Source organism: Mustelus asterias, chromosome 19 (assembly GCF_964213995.1).
Source record: "Mustelus asterias chromosome 19, sMusAst1.hap1.1, whole genome shotgun sequence".
NCBI lineage: Eukaryota > Metazoa > Chordata > Chondrichthyes > Carcharhiniformes > Triakidae > Mustelus > Mustelus asterias.
The window spans coordinates 63,867,091-63,892,729 of record NC_135819.1 but is presented as its reverse complement, the minus strand read 5'-3'; the positions used below and the strand labels follow the sequence as shown (position 1 = coordinate 63,892,729).

The window sequence follows — 25,639 nt, the reverse complement described above, 5'->3', positions numbered from 1 at the left end:
CAGCTGTTCATGCCCTGCCACCACTGCCAGTGAGAATGGAGAATTTGGCGCTCAGCCAAATCTCTGTTCACTGCAGCAGGACCGGAGAATCCCAGCTGCAGGTGAGGTCGGAGAATCTGGCACATTAACTCTGCTTCTCTCTGTTCAGCCACACCTGCTGATTATTTCCAGCATTTTCTGTTTTTATTCATGACTGCCATTGCACTGGGATGTGAGGGATGACATTAAGAGTAGCAGGAGATGTTGAACAAAATGCATCACTCTGTTTTAAAGTCCTTTTTTTTACATTTCATGAAGAAAGCATCAAACACAACAGGACAGGAACAGTGATTTAATCAGTAAACAAATAGCCATGGAAATTGTTGGAAATAGCAAGGCCACACAGGTAGAGTTTTACAAGGATAAACAAACAGAGACAAGCAGAGAGAAAGGGAGAGGCAGCCAAAGAGAGCTAGGTAAGATAGGCGAAAAGAGAGCGAAGAAAGGGCAGAGGTGGGTGGAGAGAGCCAGAGTGGCAGAAAGGCTGGCATGAGAGACAGAGAGAATGGTGAGAATTTTATTGGTATGCTTGCATCCCCATTACAAAAGTCAGTTTCAAAAATATTGACTTAAAAAAAGGTCACCCTGCAGTGATAATGTGCTGCACCCCTCAGCGGAAAGAAGTCCAAGCCTTCCAAGTTGCCAGCCAATCTGCCTGGCTGACAACCCTAACAGTTCCAAGAGCACCAGATCATAGTTGTGGGCACTGGAGATCCACAAAAAAAGACATCCTGGATCCTTTTGGGCCTTTTAGGGCAGAGAGGGATTGGGCACTCTAGGGAGGGGGAAAAGGGGGTGGTGGGTGGGCAAATACAAAGGAGGTGTACCAGTTTGAGAGGTTGCCCAATACACAGGATACAAAATTGCGATTCTGCCCATTAAAACACTCCTTGTAGTACCTCAACTCACCTCCCAAAGGAAGCGTTCTCCTTCTGTCCCACTTTTTCATCCACGTTTTTGAAAACACAGACTCCTCACTTTTGCCCACCTGCCCACGTCAACTTCATGATGACCTAGGCATTATAATATTTTGGTCAATTTGCTTGTTAACAAGCTCAATTGCCACCTCAATTGTTTTTAAGGTGGTGGGTGGCTGCTGATTTTGGCGCCCACCCACTTGCCTATTGTATTATGGGTTCATGACCCAATGTCATTGTGCCGGATTCTATGCATGTAAGGAATGATATCAGTCTTGCTTTACAAATGTAAAATCCTGGCCAGCGAGACTGACAGAAGTTGGAGACAGACAGAAAGAAGCTACAGACACCATGATAGTGAAAGATGAATGTTGACAGGAGACTTGAAGTACTACAGGGAGAGTTTTAATGGGCTGAGTCACAATTTTTTTAATCCTTTGCTATACTTAGATAAATTAGGAGATAAGATCTTTCCTAATCCCTACATTCTTATGCTCTTATATGGAAGAGACAAACATTGAGGACAATAGAACAGAAGATCAAACAGGGTAACGACTGAACTTTATTCTGAGGCATCAGATACAGTGAGCAGCTGAAGGGACCATCATTCAGTTACTGGCTCTGTTTGTTTAAGAGGTGTAAGAAATTGGGTCAGCATTTTTCCTGCAGGTACTAACCCTGGGTTTACACAAAGCAGCTGGAAGCAAACCAGAATGCTAAATCAGATTGTGCCCTGCAAATTTTACCTTCAAACTTTTGGAATTTCAAAAAGAATTCAAACCATGTTGAGGTCACCTTGAATATCTTACCATTTTGGATCATGCCCATTGGACAATGCTGGTGGTACTAGCAAGAGAAGTTGTGCACAGCGAGCTGGCGCATTTATTAGACTGTGGGGTAAACACAAGACACATGGTGAAGAGTGGGTAGTGGTTTATTGATAATATCCTACCAGTGACCTCCTTACCCTATATCCTCTCCATGTGTGGTTAACTTAAATCAGATTGGTCCCGAAAACTGTCTACCAGCTTTCATCAAACCCTCTGGATTGGCATTAGCTCCAATGCCTGCTTAGGTCTTAGGACTCTCCTTCCCTCTCTCAACACTGGCAACTAGACTGACTCGAAGGCGAATCACCTTCTTCTCCCAGTCTTGCCCAAGCATAGACACAAAGTAACAGGATCTCAGAGTGTAACTAAAAGGTTAATATGGGGAACAATAGCATGTTATATAATAAAGGTGAGGGACAGGGTGGGAGTCAGCATGGAAAGATGCAAAAATCAAAATAAGAGTAGGTGTTACCCCTAGCAGCTAAAATCCTAAAGTGTGCTGTCTTCAGTCTGCAATTCAAATCTGTAGGAATAGAAAGGGTCTTCATTGCATTTTCTAGGTATTACACCACAAACAAGCAACATTTTAATGACAAAACAACATTTTATCATAAAATAGACGGCATTCAATGCTTGGGAGCTGGTCTTACATACCATCAGACTCTAGATAGTATCTTTCTACGTGAGTAATATTAGACTGAATGCTGAGCTTGCACCAAGATCCCCTCTATGCTCCTTTAACAAGGACACGAAAATAAACAAGGATATGTAAACAATAGATGGAAGGATTTGGGACATGGCGATTAAGTATTTGAATGCAACCTGTCATTCAAAATAATTTTATTTAATTGTTTTACCCCATTTTTTGTTTACATGCTTAATAATGAAGGATGATGTTGTTCTGAAGTAGTTCCAAGTTGCGTATAAAGCAGGTGTGATGCACAAAGTATAGCATCCCTTTACATAACTGAGAGGCTATAGCACTATTAGTATTAATGACAGTGTCAAGCACTTGCAAGTCAGAATAGTTTACAATGAGCATAATCTCCACCGTCCACCATCCAACCATCTGAAAGGTACTGTTCAACATTCCATATTAATTCCTTAGGGCCTCTGAAATTGTGGGTATGATGTCAGTCCACAAGTTTTGTGGGTGAGCAATGTATTCTGGGTTTTATACCTAATAACTCAAATGATACTCTAATGAGCAGGATACTCAAACACTGCTTTGATGCTATTAGTTAAGTTTCAAACTCAATGGCCCAATGCACATGAACACTGTTCACAAAACCCTGTCTAAAAAAAGAATCCGACTGTTTGTCAATCCTTATTACACATAATAATTTCATTAGGCAGAGTCACCAATGACAATAACTGTAAATGAACAACTTGAAATTATCACATAGAACAATACAGCACAGATGGATGCCATTTGGTCCATCATGCCTTGTTTGCTCTTTGAAAGTGCTATCCTGTAAGTTCCACTCCCATGAACTTTCCATAGCTTTGCAAAAGTTCCTTTTCAAGTATTTATCCAGTTTCCTTTGAAAGTGACTTTTGAATGCTTCCACCTACCTTTCAGGTACTGCAATCCAGATCATTAAAACTCACTGCATAAAAAATACTCATCTGTCCTCTGGCCTTTTTGTTAGTTACCTTAGATCTGTGTTTTCTGGGTACTGGCTCTCCTCCAATGGAAACAGTTCCTCCTTATTAATTCTACCAAAACCCTTGAAATTATGAACACCTTTATCATAGAATAATACAGCACAAGAACAGGCCACATGGTTCATTGAATCAGATTAGGCTCTTTTGAAGAACAATCCAGTTTGTCTCATTTCCCCACTCTTTCCTCAAATCGCTGCCTATTTATAAAATGCCCTTTGGAAAGTTATCATTGAAGACATTTCCAACACCCTATCAAACGTTGCATTCCAAACTTTGATCTTTTTCAATCTCTCTCTGCTCAATGAAGGACAATCTCAACTTCTCGAGTCTCTTCTAACAGCTGAATTTGTTCATCCCCAAACTATTGCTGGTAAAGCTTCTGTGCATCTTCTCTCTAATTTGAATGACATTTTTCTATTGCTTGAACCTTCAGGGATATTTTTCAAAGGCCAGTCACAAATACAAACATGCCAACCTGGTTAATGTTTTATGTTTTAGCTCTGCCCAATTTGTCTCGTCACCCAGACTACAACATCTCCCAAATATGGAGCACCTTTGTTTCCCAGGTTTACCCTGATGTTTGTTCCTTTGAATCTAGCTACCAAACACCAGGGTTTTAAAAGTTCAATTCTGTTCAACTTGGTTTCGAACCATAGGCAGGGGAAGGGTATATTTTTGAAAAAAACATCCCTTTTGGACTTGTTCAGTTAAAAGCATGACAACCAACTACCTTTGAATCCAAGTGTTGTTTATGAAAATCCAAACTAATCATAGCAACCAATCATGGGGTGCAGCATATGGCTGGATCTCTTCATGAGCCTGAGTTAATCAAAGGTAGTCAAACCAATTGGAATTATCACAGGGAAAGATAAAGGTTTCTGAGCTAGCTCTCATAGTCAATAAGATTTTAAGAAAGAAGTTTATGATAAAGCAATTGCTTAGAATTTGATTGTGACTCATATTCCTTCCATTCAAGAAGTTAGAGAATAGATTTCCTACTATAAATATGTATTTGTGTTATAAAATTTTAGAACCGGCACAGTGGTTAGCACTGCTGCCTCACAGTGCCAAGGACCCAAGTTCAATTCCGGCCTTCGATGACTCTCTATCAGAAATTTGCACATTCTCCCATGTCTGTGTGGGTTTCCTCCGGGTGCTCCAGTTTCCTCCCACAGTCCAAAGATGTGCAGGTTGGATGGATTGGCCATAATAAATTGCCCCTTAGTGTCCCAAGATGTGTAGGTTAGGTGGATTAGCCATGGTAAGCGTGTGGAGTTATGGAGATAGGGTGGAGGAAAGGACCTAGGTAAGATACTCTCTCAGAGAGTCAGTACAGACTCGATGGGCTGTTTGGTCTCCTTCTGCACTGTATGGATTTTATGATTCTAACCATATTAAGTTACTGCATAGGAAGAGGCCAATGTGCTCATTGTGCTAACTTGTTTGCAAAAGCAATCCAAAACAATTTCACTGCCCTGCTCTCTCCCTATAACTCTGAGATATCAGATGATCATTTGTCTGTTGTTTCCTTAACACAACAACAACAACTTGTATTCATATTGTACCTTCAAAGTAATAATGTAAATGCCCCAAGGTGTTTCACAGAAGTGTTATTAAACAAAGTTTGATACCGCACCACATAAGGAGATATTAGGGCAAATGATCAAAAGCTTGGTCAAAAAGGTAGGTCTTGCTGAGCATCTTAAAGGAGGAAAGAGGTCAAAAGAGTTTTACGGAGAGAACTCCTAAGTTTTGGGACTTGGCAGCTGAAAGTACAGCCACCACTAGTGGAGCATTTAAAATTGGGGATGCTAAAGACCAGAATTAGAGGTGTGCAAACATCTTGGAGAATTATGGTGTTGGAGGAGAATACAGAAGTAGGAAGGACATGGAGTGATTTATAAACAAGGATGAGAATGGTAAAATCAAAGCATTGTTTGATAGGGCACAAATGCAAGCCAGTGAACATAGGGCTGACGGGTGGATAGGTACAAGTAAAGACATGGGCAGAAAGATTTTGGATGACCTCAAGATAGGATGAGTGTTGGAATAGTCAAGTCTAGATGTAACAACGGCATTATTGGGACTTTTGGCAGCATATGAGATGAGGTATGGCAGAGTCATAAAATCATAGAATCACGAAGGACGCCATTCGGCCCATCGAGCCTGCACCGATAACAATCCCATCCAGGCCCTATCCCTGCAACCCCATGTAGTTACCCTGCTAATCCCCCTAACACTAAGGGGCAATTTTAGCATAGCCAATCAACCTAAGCTGCACACCCAGAGGAAACCCACGCAGACATAGGGAGAACGTGCAAGCTCCACACAGTGACCTGCGGCCGGAATTGAACCGGGGTCCCTGGCGTTGTGAGGCAGCAGTGCTAACCACAGGAGATGGTTTGAATGTAGTAATTGTTTTATGATGGCGCTGATAAGAAGTCAGAAACTCATCTCGTGGTCAAAGATGACACTAAGGTTATGAACTGTCTGTTTCAGCCCCAGACAATTACTAGAGAGAGGGATAAATATTCTTACTACTTTAAATAAGATCTGGTGGAATGTTCTATCATTTTGAAGATTGAAGTCTCTGTGGATCAAGGACAAATTACCAGTAGTTTGCTGAGTAACAAGTTACGAAAAGTTTACCTAAGTCTCATGGCTAGGATAGGCAGTCTGAGCCTGGAGACTTTCCCGATGGATCTAAGATACAAGAGCGGAAGTAATTTACAGTAAGGACAGGTCGAAAGGATACAAAAGCTTCAGCAAAAAACACTAGCTTTACTATCAGTTGGCTCCCATAAAAGATTCAGTTGCTAAAATGCAGTGCCAATTACATCTGGAATCTTAAAATGAGGTGTACATTTAGACTCCTAAAGCCAATATTCAGACGTCCAATTTGTAGATTAGAGGTTGATGCTGAAACTATTTTCCCCCCTAGATGTCCATAAAGTAAACTTTCTAAATATATAACTTAAACAGGCAGAATGGTGGCAGAATGCTTATGTTACAACACCTGTACTCCAAAGGCTGGGACTAATGATTTGGAGATGTGAGTTAAAAGTACAACATGGGAGCAGGGAAGTTTAAATGTTGTTAATTAAGTGAATAAATCTGAACTGAAAAGTTACATGGATTGATGTCTGAACTCATCTTTAGAGTACGAAATCTGTTGTCTTTACCCTTTCTGGCCTATGTTTTACTGCAGACCCACAACAATGTGTTTGATTCTTAACTGCCTTCAGAAATGGTCAAACAAACCACTCAGTGCTACATGAAAAATGATAACAGAATAAAATTGAACATTCAACCCAGCATCTATCTGGGCACCTGATTTGGACATGATAAAATCACACCCAGCCCAGCCAACTCTGCAAAGTCCTCTTCACTAACATCTAGGCATGTGTCAAAATTGAGAGAGTTGTCCCAAGCAACAACCTTGCATAACCATACTCACAGAATCATACTTTACAACTCATGTCCCTGACTCCTTCATTATCATCCCTGGTTATGTCCTATTCCATTGGCAGGATAAACCCACCATCCACGAGAGGTGGCAGTGGTATAGCGCAGCTGATAAATCTATATTCTTCCACGTTGGAAACCACTTGGAAGAAGTACAATGTACTCTGGGTGGGATATTTCAATGTCCATCACCAAGCTTGGTTTGGTTGCACCACTACTGTCCAAACTAGCTGATTCCTGAAGGGCAAAGCTTCCAGACTGGGTCTGCGGCAGGTGTTGAGAACCAACATGAGGGAAAAATCCATTTGAACTTGTCGTCACCATGCTACCTTTTGCAGATGCATCTGCCCATGAGAGTATGGGTAGGTGGGACCACTGCATGGTCTTTGTGGAGGTGAAGTCTCTTCACACTGAGTCCATCCTACATCATGTTGTGTGGTGCTGCCACTGTTCTAAATGGGATAGATTCAGAACAGATCGAGCAGTTTAAAACTAGACATCCAAGAGATGCTATGGATTAACAGCACCAGCAACAATTCATAGAATCATAGAAACGCTACAGTGCAGAAAGAGGCCATTTGGCCCATCAAGTCTGCACCGACCACAATCCCACCTAGGCCGTACCCCCATATCCCTACATATTTACCCGCTAATCCCTCTAACCTACGCATCTCAGGACACTGAGGGGCAATTTTAGCACGGCCAATAAACCTAACCCGCACATCTTTGGACTGTGGAAGGAAACCGGAGCACCCGGAGGAAACCCACGCAGACACGAGGAGAATGTGCAAACTCCACATAGACAGTGATCCAAGCCGGGAATTGAATCCAGGTCCCTGGAGCTGTGAAGCAGCAGTGCTAACCACTGTGCTACCATGCCGCCCGTATGCGAATATGTGAATATTCAGACACAACTTTTAACCTCATGGCCTGGCATATCCCTCACTCTACCATTATCAACAAGCCAGGGAATCAATCGGAAATGTAGGAGATCATGCTTGGAACAGCACTAGGTGTACCTAAAAGTGAGATGTCAACATGATGAAGCTACAAACAGAACTACATGCATGTTAAAGAGTGGAAGCAGCATGCAGTTGCAAATGATTCCACAAACAATAGATCAGATCAATGGTGATGGACTAAAACAATCACTGGGAGCAACAGACCCCATATTCATCCCCATCTTCAGTGATTGCAGAGTCCAGCATATGAGTGCAAAAGACATCTTCAGCCAGAAGTGTTGAGTGGATGATTTATCTCGGCCTCGTCCTGAGGTCCCTACATCATAGAAACCAGTCTTCAGCCACTTCAATTTACTTTACGTGGCATCAAGAAAAGGCTGGGCACACTGTACATCAAATTCTATAGTCCCAGACAACATCACAGCTGCTTTGCAGCGGAGAAGTACTCCAGAACTAGCAACTGCTCCAGCTAAGCTGTTCCAGCTACAGATGCAACAGTGGCATCTATTCAACAAAGTGAAACGTTTCTCAGGTATGTCCTGTCTGCAAAAGCAGGACGAATCCACTCCAGTCAATTACAATGTCATCAGTCTTCTCTCAGTCATCAGCAAAGTGATGAAAGGAGCCATTGGCAGTGCTACCAAATATGCCTACTCACCAGTATGCTGCTCAACAGTGTTCAGTTTGGGTTTTACCAGGACTACTTGGCTCCAGACCTCATCACAACCTTTGGTCCAAACATGAACAAAAGAGTTAAATTCCGAAGATGTGGTGGGAATGTGACATCAAGGACCTCTAGGAAAATTGAAATCAACAGGAATCGGGGGAAATCTCTCCACAATGTGCAATGGAATCTGTAGCTTCAAAACTTGTCTTTTTTGAGGCTGAGCCTAATTGAAAAGGGAAACCGGGAATGGAAGTTGACTCCTCTAGTTTCTAAGGAAACTAAGACTGAAACTAAGTTTGGAAACCAAAACTTCTGGGAGCCTGAAAATGGTTGAAATCATATTAAAGGACACCGAGCCATGAGAGCTCAGATGATGATCCCAGCGGTGCAGTACAGGCAGACTGAAGAAGATAGAGGCTAAATCCAGAAGCTGAAAATGGGCAAATATACATTTGTTGCTATATAGTATTTCTATACTTGAAGATAACATTGATGGATCTACGTCATCCAGACCATCATAAGCAGAGTTGGGGAGGTTCTACAGACAAGTGCCATTTGTGGTGAAGGTGGTGTTCATAGAACTTTGGTTGGTTGTGTGCTGCTGTCTGCTGAGGGTCAGGCTAAATCCTAGAAGAAGAGGAACTGAAATTCTTCATGAGGAAGACAGAGTTTTGAAGGACTTTGTAATTGAGATAGATGACATATACGCTGAGCAGACTGCCGAGCCAATTCAGAAGATTCCCTTAGTTGTCTCTGCCATTTAATCTGTAATTTATAGTTTATAATTTACTGCAATTTGGCTGTCAGTTCATGCTTATTTTGATTCTGGGTTTTAGAGGAAAGGTGGTTTACCAGGGGGTGTCAGAGGCCATTGAAACCCTGGGTGGTCGGGAACATGGCTAGGCAGTGCCCACCTGGCATCATGTTAGTGCCAACCTGGCACCCTGGCAGTCAGTTGGGCACTGCACCAGGGGCAGTGCCAAGGAGGTGCAGCCTGAGTGGGGGTGGGGTCTAAGCAGGGGCTATGGTGGGGGGGCTATAATGAGGGGGATGGTTGTGAAGGGATGGACATGAAAGTGTGGCATGTCGGAGGTCAGGAAGGGGTGGCATGACAATGGCCATGAAAGGGAACCCATTGAGAGGGCCCCGATGCAGGCTATCCATGTCGGGGAAGGGGTGGAGAAACATGTTACTGATGAGGGAGGCATGCCCGCTGTCCATTGGGGAAGGGAAGGAGTCTTCTACTGCACTGTGAGATTGGGGTGCCCTTTCAAAACGCTGCCCGATCTCTTTGCAGCCGGACTCATCAGCGTGTTTAGCTCCTGCCACTCCTGGAACCAGCATGCAACTCATCACTCTCACAAAAAAAAACTAAGTGTGGATGATTGCGGTCCGCACTGCGCCGGACAGACCAGCATGGATTGCTCCGGTTTTCTCGCCATGTGAAAAAGTTTATTCTCACATCATATTTGCTTCTTTTGCAAATCACTTTAAACCTGAGCCTTCATGGTCTTGATCCTTTTATGAGCAGGAATAGTTTCTCCATGTCTAATCTGAGCAGCCTCCTCATAGTTCTGAACATCTCTATAAAATCTCTTCTTAGCCTTCTTCTCTCCAAGGAGAATAGTACCAACCTCTTCAAAACTATCCTCATAACTGAAGTTTCTCATCCCTGGAACCATTCCTGTAAACCTCATCTGCACTCTCTCCAATGTGTTCACATTCTACCTATAGTGTGGCACCCAGAACTGTACACAATATTTCAGCTGAGGTCTAACTAGTGTCCTGTATAAGTTCAACATAACCTCATGGCTCATGTACTCTATGTCCATATTAATAAAACCCAGAATACTTTATGCTTTATTAACTGCTTTCTCCCCCTGCCCTGCCACCTTCAATGATCTATGTACATATATCTCAATATATATTAAGAATTTTACCCATTATTTTATATTGCCTCTCAATTTTATTCCTACCAAAATTCATCACATCACCCTTCTCTGCATTGAACCTCACCTGCCACCTTTCTGCCCACCCCACCAACTTGTCTAAGTTGCCAAGCTGATCCCAAAACCAACAGCGAGATGCAGTTAAAGAAATTACTTTTTGTTCATTGACATAAGCCTTGATCACAGCTTTGACTCAAACAGCCCATTGCTGGGGAGGAATGTCTGGTTTGGCTATAGTACATGTTTCACCTATGATGCAGGTTCCATGTACTCATGATGTAGGAAAACTTCCCCTCTCTCCCTGCTCCACATTTGGATAGCTGCTGTACTTTGGATAGTGCAAGGGGATCTTTGATGCTGATCTAGATAAATTGTTTCACTGAGGTCCGAAAACCCGCAACAGTGGCATTTAGTACTACACTGGAATTTCCAGCTTAGGTCATGTGTTTCAATCCTGCAGTGGGATAGGGTGCCTTTCAGTTGTCTTCTGCTGGATTTTCTCCTAAGTAATGTATTCACGATCATATTTTAGATGAAACTAATACTCAAATGAATCATTTACACATCTCAAGGAAGACTGCATAAGGTTCCTTAAAGGTGTTGAAGGCGGAGAAAGGTGCTGAAGGGAATGCCTGAGGGTGTTGATGAGGCCTTAGCAAATATTTTAAATCTTTCACCAAGAGCCTTGGTAGCACCAGATGATTACAGTGGAAAGTGCATGCAATTTCTTTGTTGAAAAAGGATGCTCACAACTAGCAATTATCAACTTGTGATTACTAAGCTCAGTTTCAGGAAGCAGAGGTCATGATTGGTAAACCAGATTTGATATTTGAAGATGTTATTGGAAAACAAGCTCAGGGAGACTCAGTAGATCATACTGACTTGGGTTTCAAGTGTGGTTTGGAAGACATTTTCCACATTTCACCTGTAAATTAGTGTGAGTTTTTAAACAGTTTTTCAGCTCTACCAGAAGATCACATGGTTTAGAATAGGGTGGAGAGTGTATCTATAGCACCTCAGACATTGCCGAAGCACTTTCTCAGTATCACACTAGGGAGTGAACCTAGATTTCTGTGTGCTTTAGTCTCTGGAGTGAGATTCGCCATCTTCTGACTCACAGAGACTTCTGCTACCATTTGAGCCATCGGTGGCACTCTACATAATGTTTATGTAAGATCTTGATGTCTACAGCTTTGTGTACAGTTTTGGTTCCCTCATCTTAAGGACATTGTTAATAAATAACATACAGAGAAGGGCAATGAGGATGATCCCTGATATTTATCAGTAGTGATGTGGTGGGAGATATAGGAAGGATATCAGAGGTAGGTTCTTTACGCAGAGAGTGGTTGGGGTGTGGAATGGACTGCCTGCAGTGATAGTGGAGTCAGACACTTGAGGAACATTTAAGTGGTTATTGGATAGGCACATGGAGCATGCCAGGATGATAGGGAGTGGGATAGTTTGATCTTGGTTTCAGATAAAGCTCGGCACAACATCGTGGGCCGAAGGGCCTGTTCTGTGCTGTACTGTTCTATGTTTTATGATTGGTTTCATGCTGTGGCTTTGAATTTGTTGGAGAGTTGTAAACGGTGAAGGGTTCTGATTCGAGTGCTAAACATGAGTAAAGATAACATACAGGAGGATAGATTATTTGAGATGAGTCAGCTGGACACAACTAAGGTCCACAATTTAAACTGAATTAATGTTGGTTGTGCAAGTATTATATTTTAGACACTATTCAGGAAACTACAAGAACACGGCTGAGGCAAAGTTCAATTTTGGGTAATAACCAGTGGGTTGGGCCTGACCACCATAAAGTATTTGGAGAGAAAGTTTTGAAAGAGGTTATTTAATTGGTTATATAAGGGACCTTTGCGTTGATTTACCTGCCTGGGAGGTGGGGTAGGGAAAGAAAGAAGGTGAGGCAGAAGGTGAGGGAGAAATCCATTTAGCAGTAAGGTTTGTGCAACGCAACACAAAACTAGGAACTCTGCCCGGGTCCTGTCACTGAATAACTCCTGATGCTTTGGTCTGATTCTGTAAAGCAGATCCTGAGGCCAGGTGCAGGTGATTAATATGATTCTTGTTTCCTTACAGCATTGTGTGCGCTGTTTCCTCTCTTACATACTCACAGTTCCAGCTTCTACAACCCCCAAATGAAAGAGAAATATTCGCACAATCATCAAGCAATTGCAATTTAAATTAGCTTAATTCGGTAGTAGCCCTCATTAACTTTTACACAGACTCTCTTCAGAAACGATTTAGTGCAACAACCTTTCTTTCCAAATATCAATTTGAAAACCTTTGAAACTTGTCAGTTAGTATACCCTGGGGACAGGGGATGCAATTGTCTCATTTATCACTCTATCTTCATGAACTGAAAGCCCTTAATCTATTTGTTGAAATGCATTGGAAATGGTGCTCATGCCAGGAAACATTAACCTTAGAATAACTAAACAGAAGTTCACTGTTAATATTAAGCTCCGGAATTAATACTGAGAAAAATGATCATGTTTCTGGGGCATTGAGAAAACACTTCTACATTAAGAAATTGGTAATTTGGCCTTACCGTGCAGTGACAACAGGTGACCTCTTTCCTATTTCGAGAGAGGCTGTTGACGGCTCGTCCCCGAGTGAGTGAGTATCCTTAGACAATTGCTGCAGCCTGGAGCTCAGCTCGCTTATTACAGTGGGTTTGCTGCCCTCAACCATCTGAATGGGCCTGGGCTCAACGGCATCCCCCCACAACTTGGACTTTCTCTGTATGAGGTAGCGAGACCGTCCTACGCCGGGGGGCAGCGCGGACGGTTGGTGTTGGGCAACAAGCTCACTGTCTGAGGTCTGCTTCAAGAGAGGGTCCCTGAATGTGACTGGCCCTTTGTTGAGTTGGGACTTTAGCTTTGGCTTTGGAGGCACTGGAGGCTTCTCGAGTATGAAGGTCTGTCCATCAGCAAATGATGTGTATGTGTCCAAGGGCTCGCCGCTCTCTGATGATAACGTGGACATGCTGGAGACGGTTGAAATCGTGCTTGTGGTTTCCAGGTGATGATCACTACTGCTTCTTGTGTCAATTTCTTCTACACCCGAGTCCACACTTGTTTCTGAAGGTGGGGCATCTGAAGGCTTCCCTGAGGGTGAAATGCCAGTAGTTGAAGGTGCTGCAATTGGAGGTCTACTGGGATGGCTGGCAGTTTTTTCAGCCTCGGCTTGGATGAAGATGCCATTTGCAAATTCATCAGGAGGTGGCACAAGCCCAATCTTTGCAAGTTCCTCTCTTGTTTCCTCGTCACTTGAGGACAGTAGTGGAGGAAGAGAAATGGCAAATGGCTCCACATCTTCATCAGAACTTCCTTGAGTTTGGGTTTTCCCAGGTGCTTCAGTAGGTGGAGGAGGCTCAGAAACAACACTGGGTGGCTGAGAAGCTTGTGTCTCGGTAGGGGATGGTTGAGGCTGTGGTGATGATGGCTTCAAGGCAGGTGTTGGAGTTTCTTGAAGTTCTGACTCTTGTCCATTACTCGTCGCGTGGACCATCAGTAGGCCTGCTGTTTTCTGTTGTGACGTATCCACTATGTTGATAAGCATACTCTTTTTCTCTTCCACTCTCTTCTCTTCTCGTTCTGGCTTCTCTATCTGTCCTGATCTACTTTCTATTTCTTTCCTCATAGTGGTAGGAGTTCCCCACTGGTGTTTTGCAGTTACTGGCACCCCAGACGTTGGACTATAGACTGCTTTGTCCTCTGGAGAGAAGGGAGGCGATGTGAGGCCCTCAATTTCTGTTTTCTTTGCCTCTTTGCTGTGACTCTCCATGTACAGAGGGGCATTTCTCTCCTGAGCTTTTAAGGTTTCATTGCTTCCAGCTGCCCGCTGATGCTGTGTTTCAGCGACCAGTGCCCGCTGCCTTGCGGCCAGCGCAAGTGCCAGTGGTGAGTTGGGATCCAGCGGCTTTCCTGTGAGGGGATGTATAAAAGTCACAGGTGTGCTTGCTGGTGGTCTTGAGGAGGGTACAGTTGAAGGGGTTGGCGATCGGAGAGACCTGTCGCTGCTACTCAGTAGTCTCTCGTCAACTGACCTGGACTGTTGCAGAGCTGGGATGTTGGGTGCTGTGTCGCTTTCAATGGCACCTACAGAAAGGAAGACTGTTGATTTCCTCTTCTCTTCCAACCTTTTTTCTCGGTCCCGTACTGCTCCTGCAATGGCGACAGAAAAAGGGCTGGTCAGATCTTGTCCGTCCTCCTGCGCTTTGCTGATTCCCTCTCTCTGCTGCTGCTCATACTCCTTTCCAGAGTGTTGCGCTATCCTCCTGGCTAATAACTCCTTGCCAGCCACAGAGGAACCAGCTGCTGATGCTCTCTCTATTGCGTCTTCAACCTGGAACTGCTTGACCAGAGGGCTTTTCTTACGAAGTGGCTTTGTTGGTGCAAACAGACCCACATTGAACTGGCCCACGTTTGCATATGGGTTGTCGACCATCTTAGCCTTCCGTTTGCTTTTCTCTTGAGGGGTTGGTGAGGGGCTGGGCCAGGGTATGTCTGTTGGTTCTATGGGATAGTAGGACGAATCCTGCAAGATTATCATTGACCTGGCTCTTTTCTGCCTTTCTACTGGAGGCAGAGGAGTCCGACTTGGCTCATAGACCTCCGCTGTCGTCACCGCCTGCTGCCCCCCATGAATTTTCGCTTCGGTGTTGGGCTTAAAGCTGGAACGTACATTGTCATAAGTTCGTCCTGGGGGTGGGGGTGGGGAGAAAGGAGGAGGAGGGCCCGTATCTAAAAGGTATGAGGAGGGTGGTGGGGGAGGGGCTATCTGAGGAGGTGGAGGTATACCCAGTCCTTCCCGAAGAGTATCTTGCATGGATGTGCTGCGTGAAAACCTTCCCTCCAAGGCTGAGACTGACAGTTTATCGTCTTCAGAGGCTCCTGAAATACATGACAAAAGCACCTCATAATTTAAATGCACCCTGTCGAATCTTTCAGTAAAAGGTTTGGCAGGCAATGAATTATTTAGAAAGTAATAAATATCACTGTGTACGCAAATCTAGCAGCCATGTTTGCACACAGCAGCCCTACAAACTGTGTAGATAGTGAGTCTTTCACCTTTGATCTTTTGGTGAGCCATGCCACCTGCAGAACTTACTTCTCTTCTTCCACTTGTCCTGTGGCACTCAATTGAATCATAGCAACAGGTAGATGAAAAAGGCACTTACAACATCATGACACTCCCTCATATTGCAGTAGGGTGTCAGTCTGTATGATGTGCTCAAGTCCTGGAGTGGGGCTTGGACAACACAACTTCCCAACCTATAGTAGAAGCAAAATACTGCAGATGCTGGAGCTCTGGAATGAAAACAAGGAGTGCTGAAAAAACTCAGTAGGTCTGGCAGCATCTGTGGACAGAGAAACAGAGTTACTGTTTCGAGCCAATATGACTTCTTCAGAACTTTGGATGATTTGTGGACTTAGTTCTTGCCAGAACAATTGGACTACTTGCGTGGTTGCAAACTGATTTATTAATTGGCGAGCTATTCTGAAGCTTGTCCCCTGAGGCACAGTATTAGCATCCCACCTCTGGGTTCCCTGATCGATCAGGGAGCACAGGGCAAGACGATTCCCCTGTTCTATCAAAGGAGGATTGCTAATTAACGGGTCCCTGGCATGGGTTACAATGGTTCACCAATACTTGGATTTTTGAGGGTGCAGCAACCACAGGAATGGAGAGTATTCTGGGAAGGCTGCTCCCCTGGTCTCCTGACTCTTACCTGGAGACCCTGCTGTAGTGAGATTAGCTCTTCCTAGGCCGGGAGGAAGTGAACCAAGCAGCTGTGGATGGAAATGGCCCAAGATGTCAGCAGCAGAAGTGTGCACCAAGGGGATCCAGAACATCAGGAGGGCATGGTAGAAGAGTGGCATAATGCTTTCAGGTGCCAAGCCTCACACTCTGACTTACCCAGCATTCTCCTGCACAGTGCTCCTCAGAATGACATAGCTTGCAGCTGCACTCAATGCTTTCTCTACAGGCACTTCACATTCCCATCTGAGAATAGAATCATAGAATCCCTACAGTGTAGAAGGAGTCCATTCGGCCCATTGAACCTGCACCGACAACAATCCCACCCAGGCCCTATCCCCGTAACCCAAACATTTACCCTGTTAATCTCCCTGACACGAAGAGTCAATGGAACATGGCCAGTCAACTTAACCTGCACATCTTTGGACTGTGGGAGGAAACCAGAGCACCCAGAGGAAACCCATGCAGACACGGGGGAAACGTGAAAACTCCACACAGTCACCCAAGGCCAGAATTGAACCTGGGTTCCTGGTGCTGTGAGGCAGCAGTGCTAACCACTCACAGCAGTCAGAACTCACACTCACCCTCATCCTATTGCCCTCTCATGCCCATATCTCTTGGTCACCCTCGACAAATGTTGTCTAGCTCTCCTCTCTAAACAAACCTCACAATTTGCTGAATTATCTCCTTGCAGAAGAGAGCTCCCAACTTGGTGAGAGGAAGAGAGCTGAGTTGGGTGGGGAAGAGCAGTGGCGGAAAGGAATGGCTTCCCCAGTGATAGGCACCTTATGGGCCATTGGCAATGCATGTCCACCTGCTCCATTGGGAAGAATGTTTAGTTCCATGAGGCTGAACATGTATTCAATGACCGACAGTGAGAGTCTGAGCCTACAGAGGTACTGGTGCTGGGACGTGCTGGGAAGGCTGATCTTCTGCCTGCAGATGGTTTGTTGGAGGTCTCACTGGATCTCGGTTTCCATCCCCTCTGCATCAGGCTAAGGAGAAGGCTGCACTTCTTGCTCCTGTTGCTGGGGCTGTTGTAACTGGTGTTACTTCTCTATTGCTCTTCATCAGAAGCAGAGGTGCATGGTCGAGCTGTATAAGCTGCTCCTATGCTGTGGTGAAGTTTGGCAACAGGGAAGAGCAGCTAAAGGTGATTTACTAAGGGGTGAAATGTCTTGCAAGAAGTTGGCAATTGCCTATCAGGCAGAGATTTCACTCTCTGAGAGAAGAGGTACTTTGACAGCAGCTATCATTTGGCCATGGCTGGAGCTCTTCAGTTTCACTGATCAAAGTCTTCCCAGCTTATCTGTTTCAGTAAAGAAGCTCTCACCACTGTGTGCACACCTAAGTTGACCCCAAGGAACTGCTGACAAATTGGGAATCAGATGCCCTGGCTGAGAAATCCAGAACTGAAGGTAAATCTGTTCTAACTGGCTTTTCAAGCCTCTTAACTGCTTAACCAACTGATCCAAGGAAGTTCCTTATTTGCCTTCAATCATGGGGAGAGGTGGGGGAGGGATTTGGGGGGCTGGGTCAAGGGTCTAGGGGGATGATTAAAGGGGGTGATGAATGTTGTATGTTCAGTAGATCTCCTGAAGAGGTTCTGATTCTTGTATGGTTAAATATTAACTGTTTATTGATAAGACATAAATATATACATATTTACAGGGTGTGGCCTAAACTATTAGTTAATTTCATACTTGCCTCTACACAGGTCTCCATCCAGCTCACAACTGAACCCAGTCTCAAGTCACATGTCTGTTTACATCACACTGTGAGTGGCACTGTTTCCCAGTCCCACAATAACTCTTGCTATGTCAGATACTCTTATACTACACCTCTCCCAAGTCTTTAGCCAATGTATTTTCATTATAATCATGCTACCCTTTCTCTTCCCTACAAGTCTGACTTTATTCATTCAGATGGTCTGGACTCTTGATAATTTTTCTAGATCTCATCCTGGTCACATGTGGAGAAGTGGTGGCCTCTGTTAACTTGGGCAACCTTTGTTGATTCAGAGTTTGAGCTGTAACCTGTGTTTTTGGCACTTGATTGTTTTTTTCTAATTTGCTCAAGTGTAAAGTAGGAGGTTTGCCTCAAGAAATGAGGGGCAGCTTTGTCCCGTTCTTCCTCATTGTACCTGCTGGTCTAAGATTGAGCTATGACCATGGCTGGTCATCATCTCTCCAGACAACGCTCTCTCATTCAAGTTCCTGATTAATATCCTGTCCCCTCTGTGTAATGGTAGCAGGTTTCTACTGCAGTAACTTCTATTGTAGGTGGACTTCTGCCACTATTCTTGGTCCTGAATGTTTTGGTAGTCCTTGACTGCCATCCTGTGATAAATTCTTTTTGGCAGTATTGGGAATTGGGTGCAGAGTTTTCTCCCCATCAGGATCTTTGTTCACGACTTGCATTTCTTGGTTAGTGTCAACCCTGCTTCTTGCAAGCATTCTAAAGCAGTCATTCTAAGGTCCTGTCATGTTTCTCAGTCATGCCATGGACCAGAATATCATCCATATGGCAGACAACACCCTCCAGCCCTTTCAAAATGGCTGACATAATGCGTTCAAAAACCTTGGGTGCTGAGGTAAGGTCAAATGGTAAACAGTCTGCCAAAGAGGGTCATAAACATAGTCAACAATCTGGATTTCTCATCTAGCGGAAGTTGCCAGAAATCACTGTTATCATCAAGCTTTGAAAATATTGTGCTTTTGAATAGCTTGTTCAGGCTATCTTCCACTGATGCCATTGGCTTGCTAAATTGTATCAGGTCGACACAGATATGGATGGACCCGTTTTGCTTCAGAACTGGGGCCATTTTGGAATACCATTCAGTTGTTTGAATTATTCCCATTTTGGTCATTTCAATAGTTGTTGGGGCATTTGCTTCATGAGTGGGTGCAGTATCTATCAGGGTTTGAACAGGTACACAGGCTTGGCATACTCCCTTGGGTGGCACGGTGGCTAGCACTACTGCCTCATAGCGCCAGGGACCTAGGTTCGATTCCCAGCCTTGGGTCACTGTCTGTGCAGAGTCTGCACATTCTCCCCGTGTCTGCGTGGGTTTCCTCTGGGTGCTCCAGTTTCCTCCCATAGTCTGAAAGATGTGCTGGTTACTTTAAAGGTTGGACTTTAACCTGGTATTGTTAGACTTCTTACTGTGTTTACCCCAGTCCAACGCTGGCATTTCCACATCATATCCAAACAGGTGCCAGAGTGTGGCGTCTAGGGGATTTTCACAGTAACTTCGTTGCAGTGTTAATGTAAGCTTACTTGTGACACTAATAAATAAACTTAAACTGATGTAATATTGTATGTGGTCCTTGGTCACACCAATCCAGTGAAGGGTTTCGGAAAGTCTTTTTTAAATTTGTAACTGGACCCTGACTTTGTCAATTTTCTGAAGGAAGTTGAGGTTGACACATGCCTTTCTGCTTAAAAGGCAAATTCTTGATTTTGGGCTACGAATAATGTCGCCCGTATTTGTTAATCTTTATATTGGAGTGTCACCTGCAATGTGCCTTTAGCTGGGAACTTGATGCCGCTTGCTCCATGTAACTGTGCTGTAGGAGGCATCAGGCATTGTGTCATCAGCCACAGCCCTTTGTTAAAGAGGAACACAACACAGGCTCCTGTGTCCAACTTGAAGTTGGTGAAGGGATTGTTTACTGACATGTCCACATTCCACAAAGAGAGTCCAGGACTCGTGACCCCATTGAAGAAGCACAGTTGGGTCTCTTGTTGGTGTGGTACCTTGATTTCATGGATTATTACGTTAAATCGATTGGTGCTGTTGGCGGATTTCAGACTGTCTGACTGTTTGGATGGTCTTTCCTAGAGTCAGATCTTCCTTGGCCTGTAGTTTATCTGAATGGGCATCGTCAGCCACTCTGACAATAGTTCTGTCCTTTAAACGTTCTGACTTTAGGGCACCATGGTCACAGCCTTTAACTAATTTTTTTAATTAGTTCACAAAAGAGTCCAATCAGTTTGCCTGGATACATTTGTTGAATTTTGCTCTCCCTAAAATCTTGTTGCTTCTTCGATTAACATATGTATTAAATGATTTTAGGACTTCATCAGGTTTATCTGAGGATTTGTTTATTCCGTGTGTTGCAATAAGATCATCGGCAATCTGACCGGCTGAATAAAGTTGAGTATTCACTTGTTCAGCTTCTGTCTTTTTATATAATCCTGAAGCTATTGTTTCAGACGGGCTTAGTTTAAAGCAGCCCCGATTTCTCCTCTCATCACCCATTTGTAAACAAAAAGATATTTTTTGATTTTTACTGTCCAGCTTAGCTCATGTCTGTCCACTTGGGTAACTCCATGGGCTTAGTTGTTTGGACCCAGGAACTGGGGTTAGGCTGAAGGTCAGGAGAGTTGGGTGTTTCAAAAGGACCCTGGTCTCTTTAGAGGATTCTGGTTCAGGATCGCCTTGGGTGCTAGCACAACTGGAGAGTTCCACATTCTGGTGCTAGGTGCTTTGGATTGGCAGGACAACAGGTGGGCACTTGGCATCTGAACGTGGAGTAGTCTTTCTGGACCTGAATGATAGGGAAATGGCCTTCTGGCAGGTGCCTCTCCGACATCTATTCAGGAGAGGAACAGTGCTGTAGACTGGTGGAAGTTTATGGATTGTATCAAGTAGGGTGGATAACCCTGTCTGGTCACTTTGCAATTTTGCATTATGAGCATAGGGTCCAATCTGGTAGAGGGCCCTCTGCTGGTCCACTGGGGGGGGTAGGTGTTGTGCTTTTTGGTACAGTAATGCTCACTGGTGGATGGTCAGCTCTCGCTGTACCTTCCAGCAATTTTTCAACTAAGTGAGGCTTCACCTTCAATTTTTCTGGGCCAGTTTTGGGAACTTTTCTGGTCCACATTTAAATTTGTAGTAAAGCTACCGGCAGTCCAATCAATAACTTCCAATCTGGGGCCTATGGCTTGGGAGGAGGCGCTCTCCAAACTGGATGTACAGTTCCAGCTCCACCCCCTCGTGCCTTTTCGACAGGTGGAGGCATCTCGCTCCCTACCTGCTTATTGGGTTGGGAACTCTCTTTGCCATTATTTAACGTCAGCAAGAAGAATTCTGCGAGCCATACTTCAGGGAAGTCCTTAACCTTTTCCTTTCCAGGCTTAGTAACCTATCTTCTTTCAGGTTCTTCAGCTATGTGGGCCATTTCCCTCACTATTTCTTTCCCTGCTCTTGGACACCTCTGGTCCCTATTTAATTCTGGGCAACTTGGTGAATCAAGTTCAGATTCTAGGGGTCTTTTCTGGGTCTCTTTTAATTTCACTGGCCTTGCTTTGGCTCAGTTACTTTCGATCACTTCTTGCTCCATGTCTATGGGTGCTATTTCACCCTTTTGGGCCTTTAGATCTTTTCCAGCTTTCCTCTCTTCTGCTGCTTGGTATTTCTTTCGCTGGACATCACCTTGCTGCAGCCAAATTGTTCTTAAAGAGGAAATCCATTCTTGCTACTGGTAGCTTTGGGACAATTTCCAGTTTAACAGAACCTGAAGCAAGGTCATACTCTCAATGGACCTCATAGCATGGTGAAAAAATGGAACCTCCTCCCACTCCACTAACCAATGCTCTGCTCTTCAGGGAGGACTCGGGGTAGGTTTATTTCCCTCCAATATTAAGGGCTGAGTGGCCCCTGTGTTGCAGTGAGAACACATCGGCCTTTGAGAGCTCTCCTTTTGGACAGCCTAGGGGCTTCTTTCAGCCGCTTTTCTTTACTGGATTGCGGTGGGAAGGGGGGGCCTTTCCTATCTAGATCACCCTGCTGATCTCTCCAATGCTCATGGGTATGATGCTTTGGTAAGGGTCTGCCTGAGTTTATAGGCCTATGGATGAGTTCATAACTGTCTGCTGTGACTGACGAATCCCTGGCTGTGAGGATTGTCTGCTCCTCTCGGTGAACTTGCAGGTCGGAGGGAAGGCAATTTTAAAATTCCTCCAATAGTACTAATTCATGCAATCCTCCATATTGCGTGGAACTTTTAGAGATCTTACCCATTGGTCAAACATTATTTGCTTCAGCCATTCAAACTCAATGTAAGTTTGTGTGGGCTTCTTACGAGCATTCCAGAATTGCTGGTGACATGCCTCCAGGACTGACATGTTTCTTAGGATGGCTGCTTTGATCTGCTCATAATTCAGTGACATATCGAGAGGTAGCATAGCGTAGACTTCTTGGACTCTACCAGGCAGCTGCCCTTTAATTAAAAATGGGCAGATATCTGAGGGCCGTTTCAGCTGTCTGTTATTTTCTCAAAGGTGGTAAAAAATGATTCCACATCATTCTCTTCAAATTTGGGAAAGAATGTCGTGTACTTGAGGACCTCAGAGACTGATTCGGGGTTAAGAGTATAAGGGGTACTACTGCGTAGAGAAACCTTTCCTTGCTGCTTCCAAATATCTGGCCTCTCTTCCTGTCTTGAAATTCTTGCTGCAATTTAAGCTTATCCAGCTCACAATTGCAGAGAGCAAGAGATTTGGAGTCATGATTAAGCTCTTCATCTAACTGCTCTACTGGTTACATGAAATCCAAATGTTTTACCAACTGGATCAATTCTTTCTTTTGATTTTGCTGGACAATTTTAACTGTGCCTCCCCAGCTACAGTTTTCAAATGTCCTGTGCTAAGGTCCACCAGAGGTTCATTGTTTAAATTTCTATGCTGAACAAACATCTGGACATCAAATGATGCCGTTTTCTTATTGCTAGGGAAAAGGAATTTGCTGTGGTAAGTTAATTGTATTTTAAAATTTGTTCCAGCCACCCGATTGTTCCCTTCACTTCCAATCGGCTCTTTTACATCAAATTTGCCTCATCTCTTAATTTGGACTCTAGGCAAATTCAAATTGTTTTTTTCCCCAATCTTGAGCTCCCAATTTCTGTTATGCACAGGAAGGAATTTAATTTAAAACAGCCCTGATTTCTCCTCTCACATTCTATCCAATCCAAAGGTTTTTTTGATTTCCCCCTTTATAAGTGGTGGCGTATTTCCCCAACCCCTCAGTTCTGGGGTGGTCCAAATCTCGACTATTAACCTCACAGCAAACACGAGATAGCACCAAATCAGAGGGTTAGTTTATTTTACCTACAATTTAAATGTGGGAGGGGGTTCACAATGTAGCCCCCAGTACATTCACACAATAAAATAGGGATAAGGGAAAGAAAGGGATTCAGGGCAGAAACTGCAGATAAAATAAGAATTATTGTTTCATATTAGTCCAGAATCAAAAGTACAATGGTGTATTCCTTCTAACGGGTAAGCAGGCCAAATCTGATGTGGGTTGATCCACTGTTCCAGTAAAACTGACTTCCACGATAGGAGAATTACATAGAGATCAATTAGTCTAATAGTAGGCACTGTCTAGAAGGTCAGACGTTCTAGTAGAAAACAGTGTGGATGAGGGCCAGGAAATTTAAACTTGGACAGAGCCCTGATTCTGCTGCTGTTTTGTTGATGGAAGATACCAGACTGCCTTTGTTCAGCTTCACAGGACAAGTTCCAGCAGCTTGGGGGAGGGGCATGTGACATAACTCCCACTTCTTCCTTTGATTTGGACAAAGGATGTATATTTCTGATCTGGATTCTTGAGATGTTAATGTTGCATCTAGTAATAAGTTTCAGAGGTTTCAGGGCCCCTTTGTCCTTGCAGATGGGTCATCTCCAGAGCTCTTCCTTCGAAATGTAAAGGGTCTTTGTGCATTTCTTTGAAATTTGATTTCTGCAATCACTGGGGGCATTAGTGCTTACAGCTTGTTTAGAGATAAAACGATTCTTGCTTTTTTCTGAAGGCTAGAAATTCCTTTTGTGTGAGTCATGGCTAGTCAGGCTTCAGCCAGTGTGAAGCCTTTATCCAATTAAAAAATAATCATTTTATTAAGTAGCCAGGATGATATAGACATATATATCTATTCGACATGTATTCTGGGCATGACACTGTCATGTATCTTAAGAATCCTTTCTGCTTAAGTCCCCAATTTTGTGTAGCTTTTGGATCAGTCCAAATTGATTTGGTAATGTTAATTTTTTTAATCCGCCCATGTTGCTTTAAAGGTTAGGTGAGAACAGTTTAAATGCTATATAAGTTTTAAAGATGGCACTGCAATAACAATTTATTTCAAAGAGTCCTCCTGCACTTTTTGAATTTTGGCAGCTTGTATGGCGATGGCAGTCCTGACCTCTTTGTCTTTAATTTTGAGCAGCAGTTTATTCAATCAATGATTCTGAGCCTCCCCACAATATTGAAGGATTTATGGAAGTTTTATAATTGATTCCTGTATTCCCTTGTTCCATGTGATCCCTGTGTAGGGCTGTTCAGAGTGCAGGAGAAGAATCACCGAGGGCACCCCGTCCTGGTCATGACTGAATGATAGCTGCTTGGAAATCCATGTCTGGATGCTGAGTGAGGACAAGATGGGTTCAGGTGGCAATGATGGGCACAGTTGAACAGGTGACTGACTCTGGCTGTCAAAGCTCACACGAAGGTGCGAAGGGGTGGGCAGTGGAGGGGAGAGCAAACTAAATCAAAAATAAATAAATCTGAAATCTCATTGGAACATGTTATACGTCAGCGTTAATAAAAATGAATATGATTCAACTATATGATACCTGAGGAGCTAAAACAAAACAGGAGTTTTAACAACACTGTCAGATTATCTGCTCCACTTCCCCCCCCTTTCCACTCTGTTCTACTGACCCCCAGTGAGCCATGTAAGAGCCTAGGCAGTGTGTCTGGGCTATTCTACATCAGAGGTCACCGCTGCCCAGCACCCATCCAGAAATCTACTCTTTTTAGAAGGGGAAGGGGAGCTAAATAGACTTTTCTCCTGCTCTTTCCTCATAGACCAACTCTAAGACCTTTCCTATTGCCCTGGTGGATGTGATGTAACTTGGTATTGGCAGGAGACTGATCTTGAGACCTGAAAGTCCCACATTGGCCATTTCCACATCAGCCCAAGAATTTATTAATTGACTGCTGGGGAGAAAGGTTCAAATACTACAAATTAACATGATAAGTTTACCTATAGATTTTGTCCTTGACATTCCTCTTGGCATTGAGATGTGTGGTTTCTCTGGTACAGACGGTGGCGTTGACTTTGAGGGCATACCTTGACGCTCAAATAGTGACTGAAAGAAAAGGAAATAGACAAATATTCATGGGAGAAGAACGGTGAACATTGGAATTGATTTATATGAAACTCAACAGCAGGCTGAGTGACAACAACAATTTGGATTTTCAGAGCTCCTTCAATGTAGTAAAACATCCCAAGATATTTCACAGAAGTACAATCAGATAAAAACTAACATAGGAACAGGAGAAGGCTATTCAGTT

At 43.9% G+C, this 25,639-nt stretch overlaps 1 protein-coding gene across 1 annotated transcript in view; it reads right to left on the bottom strand.

Moving 5' to 3' along the window:
• Positions 1 to 25,639, bottom strand: part of shank3a (SH3 and multiple ankyrin repeat domains 3a) — an 832,189-nt gene that overhangs the window by 54,600 nt on the left and 751,950 nt on the right. The window contains exons 19-20 of the mRNA XM_078235726.1: positions 25,329 to 25,434; positions 13,067 to 15,413 (exon numbers count right to left, since the gene is read on the bottom strand). Of these exons, the coding sequence (XP_078091852.1) occupies positions 13,067 to 15,413; positions 25,329 to 25,434 (2,453 nt within the window). The remainder of the gene's footprint in view (positions 1 to 13,066; positions 15,414 to 25,328; positions 25,435 to 25,639) is intronic.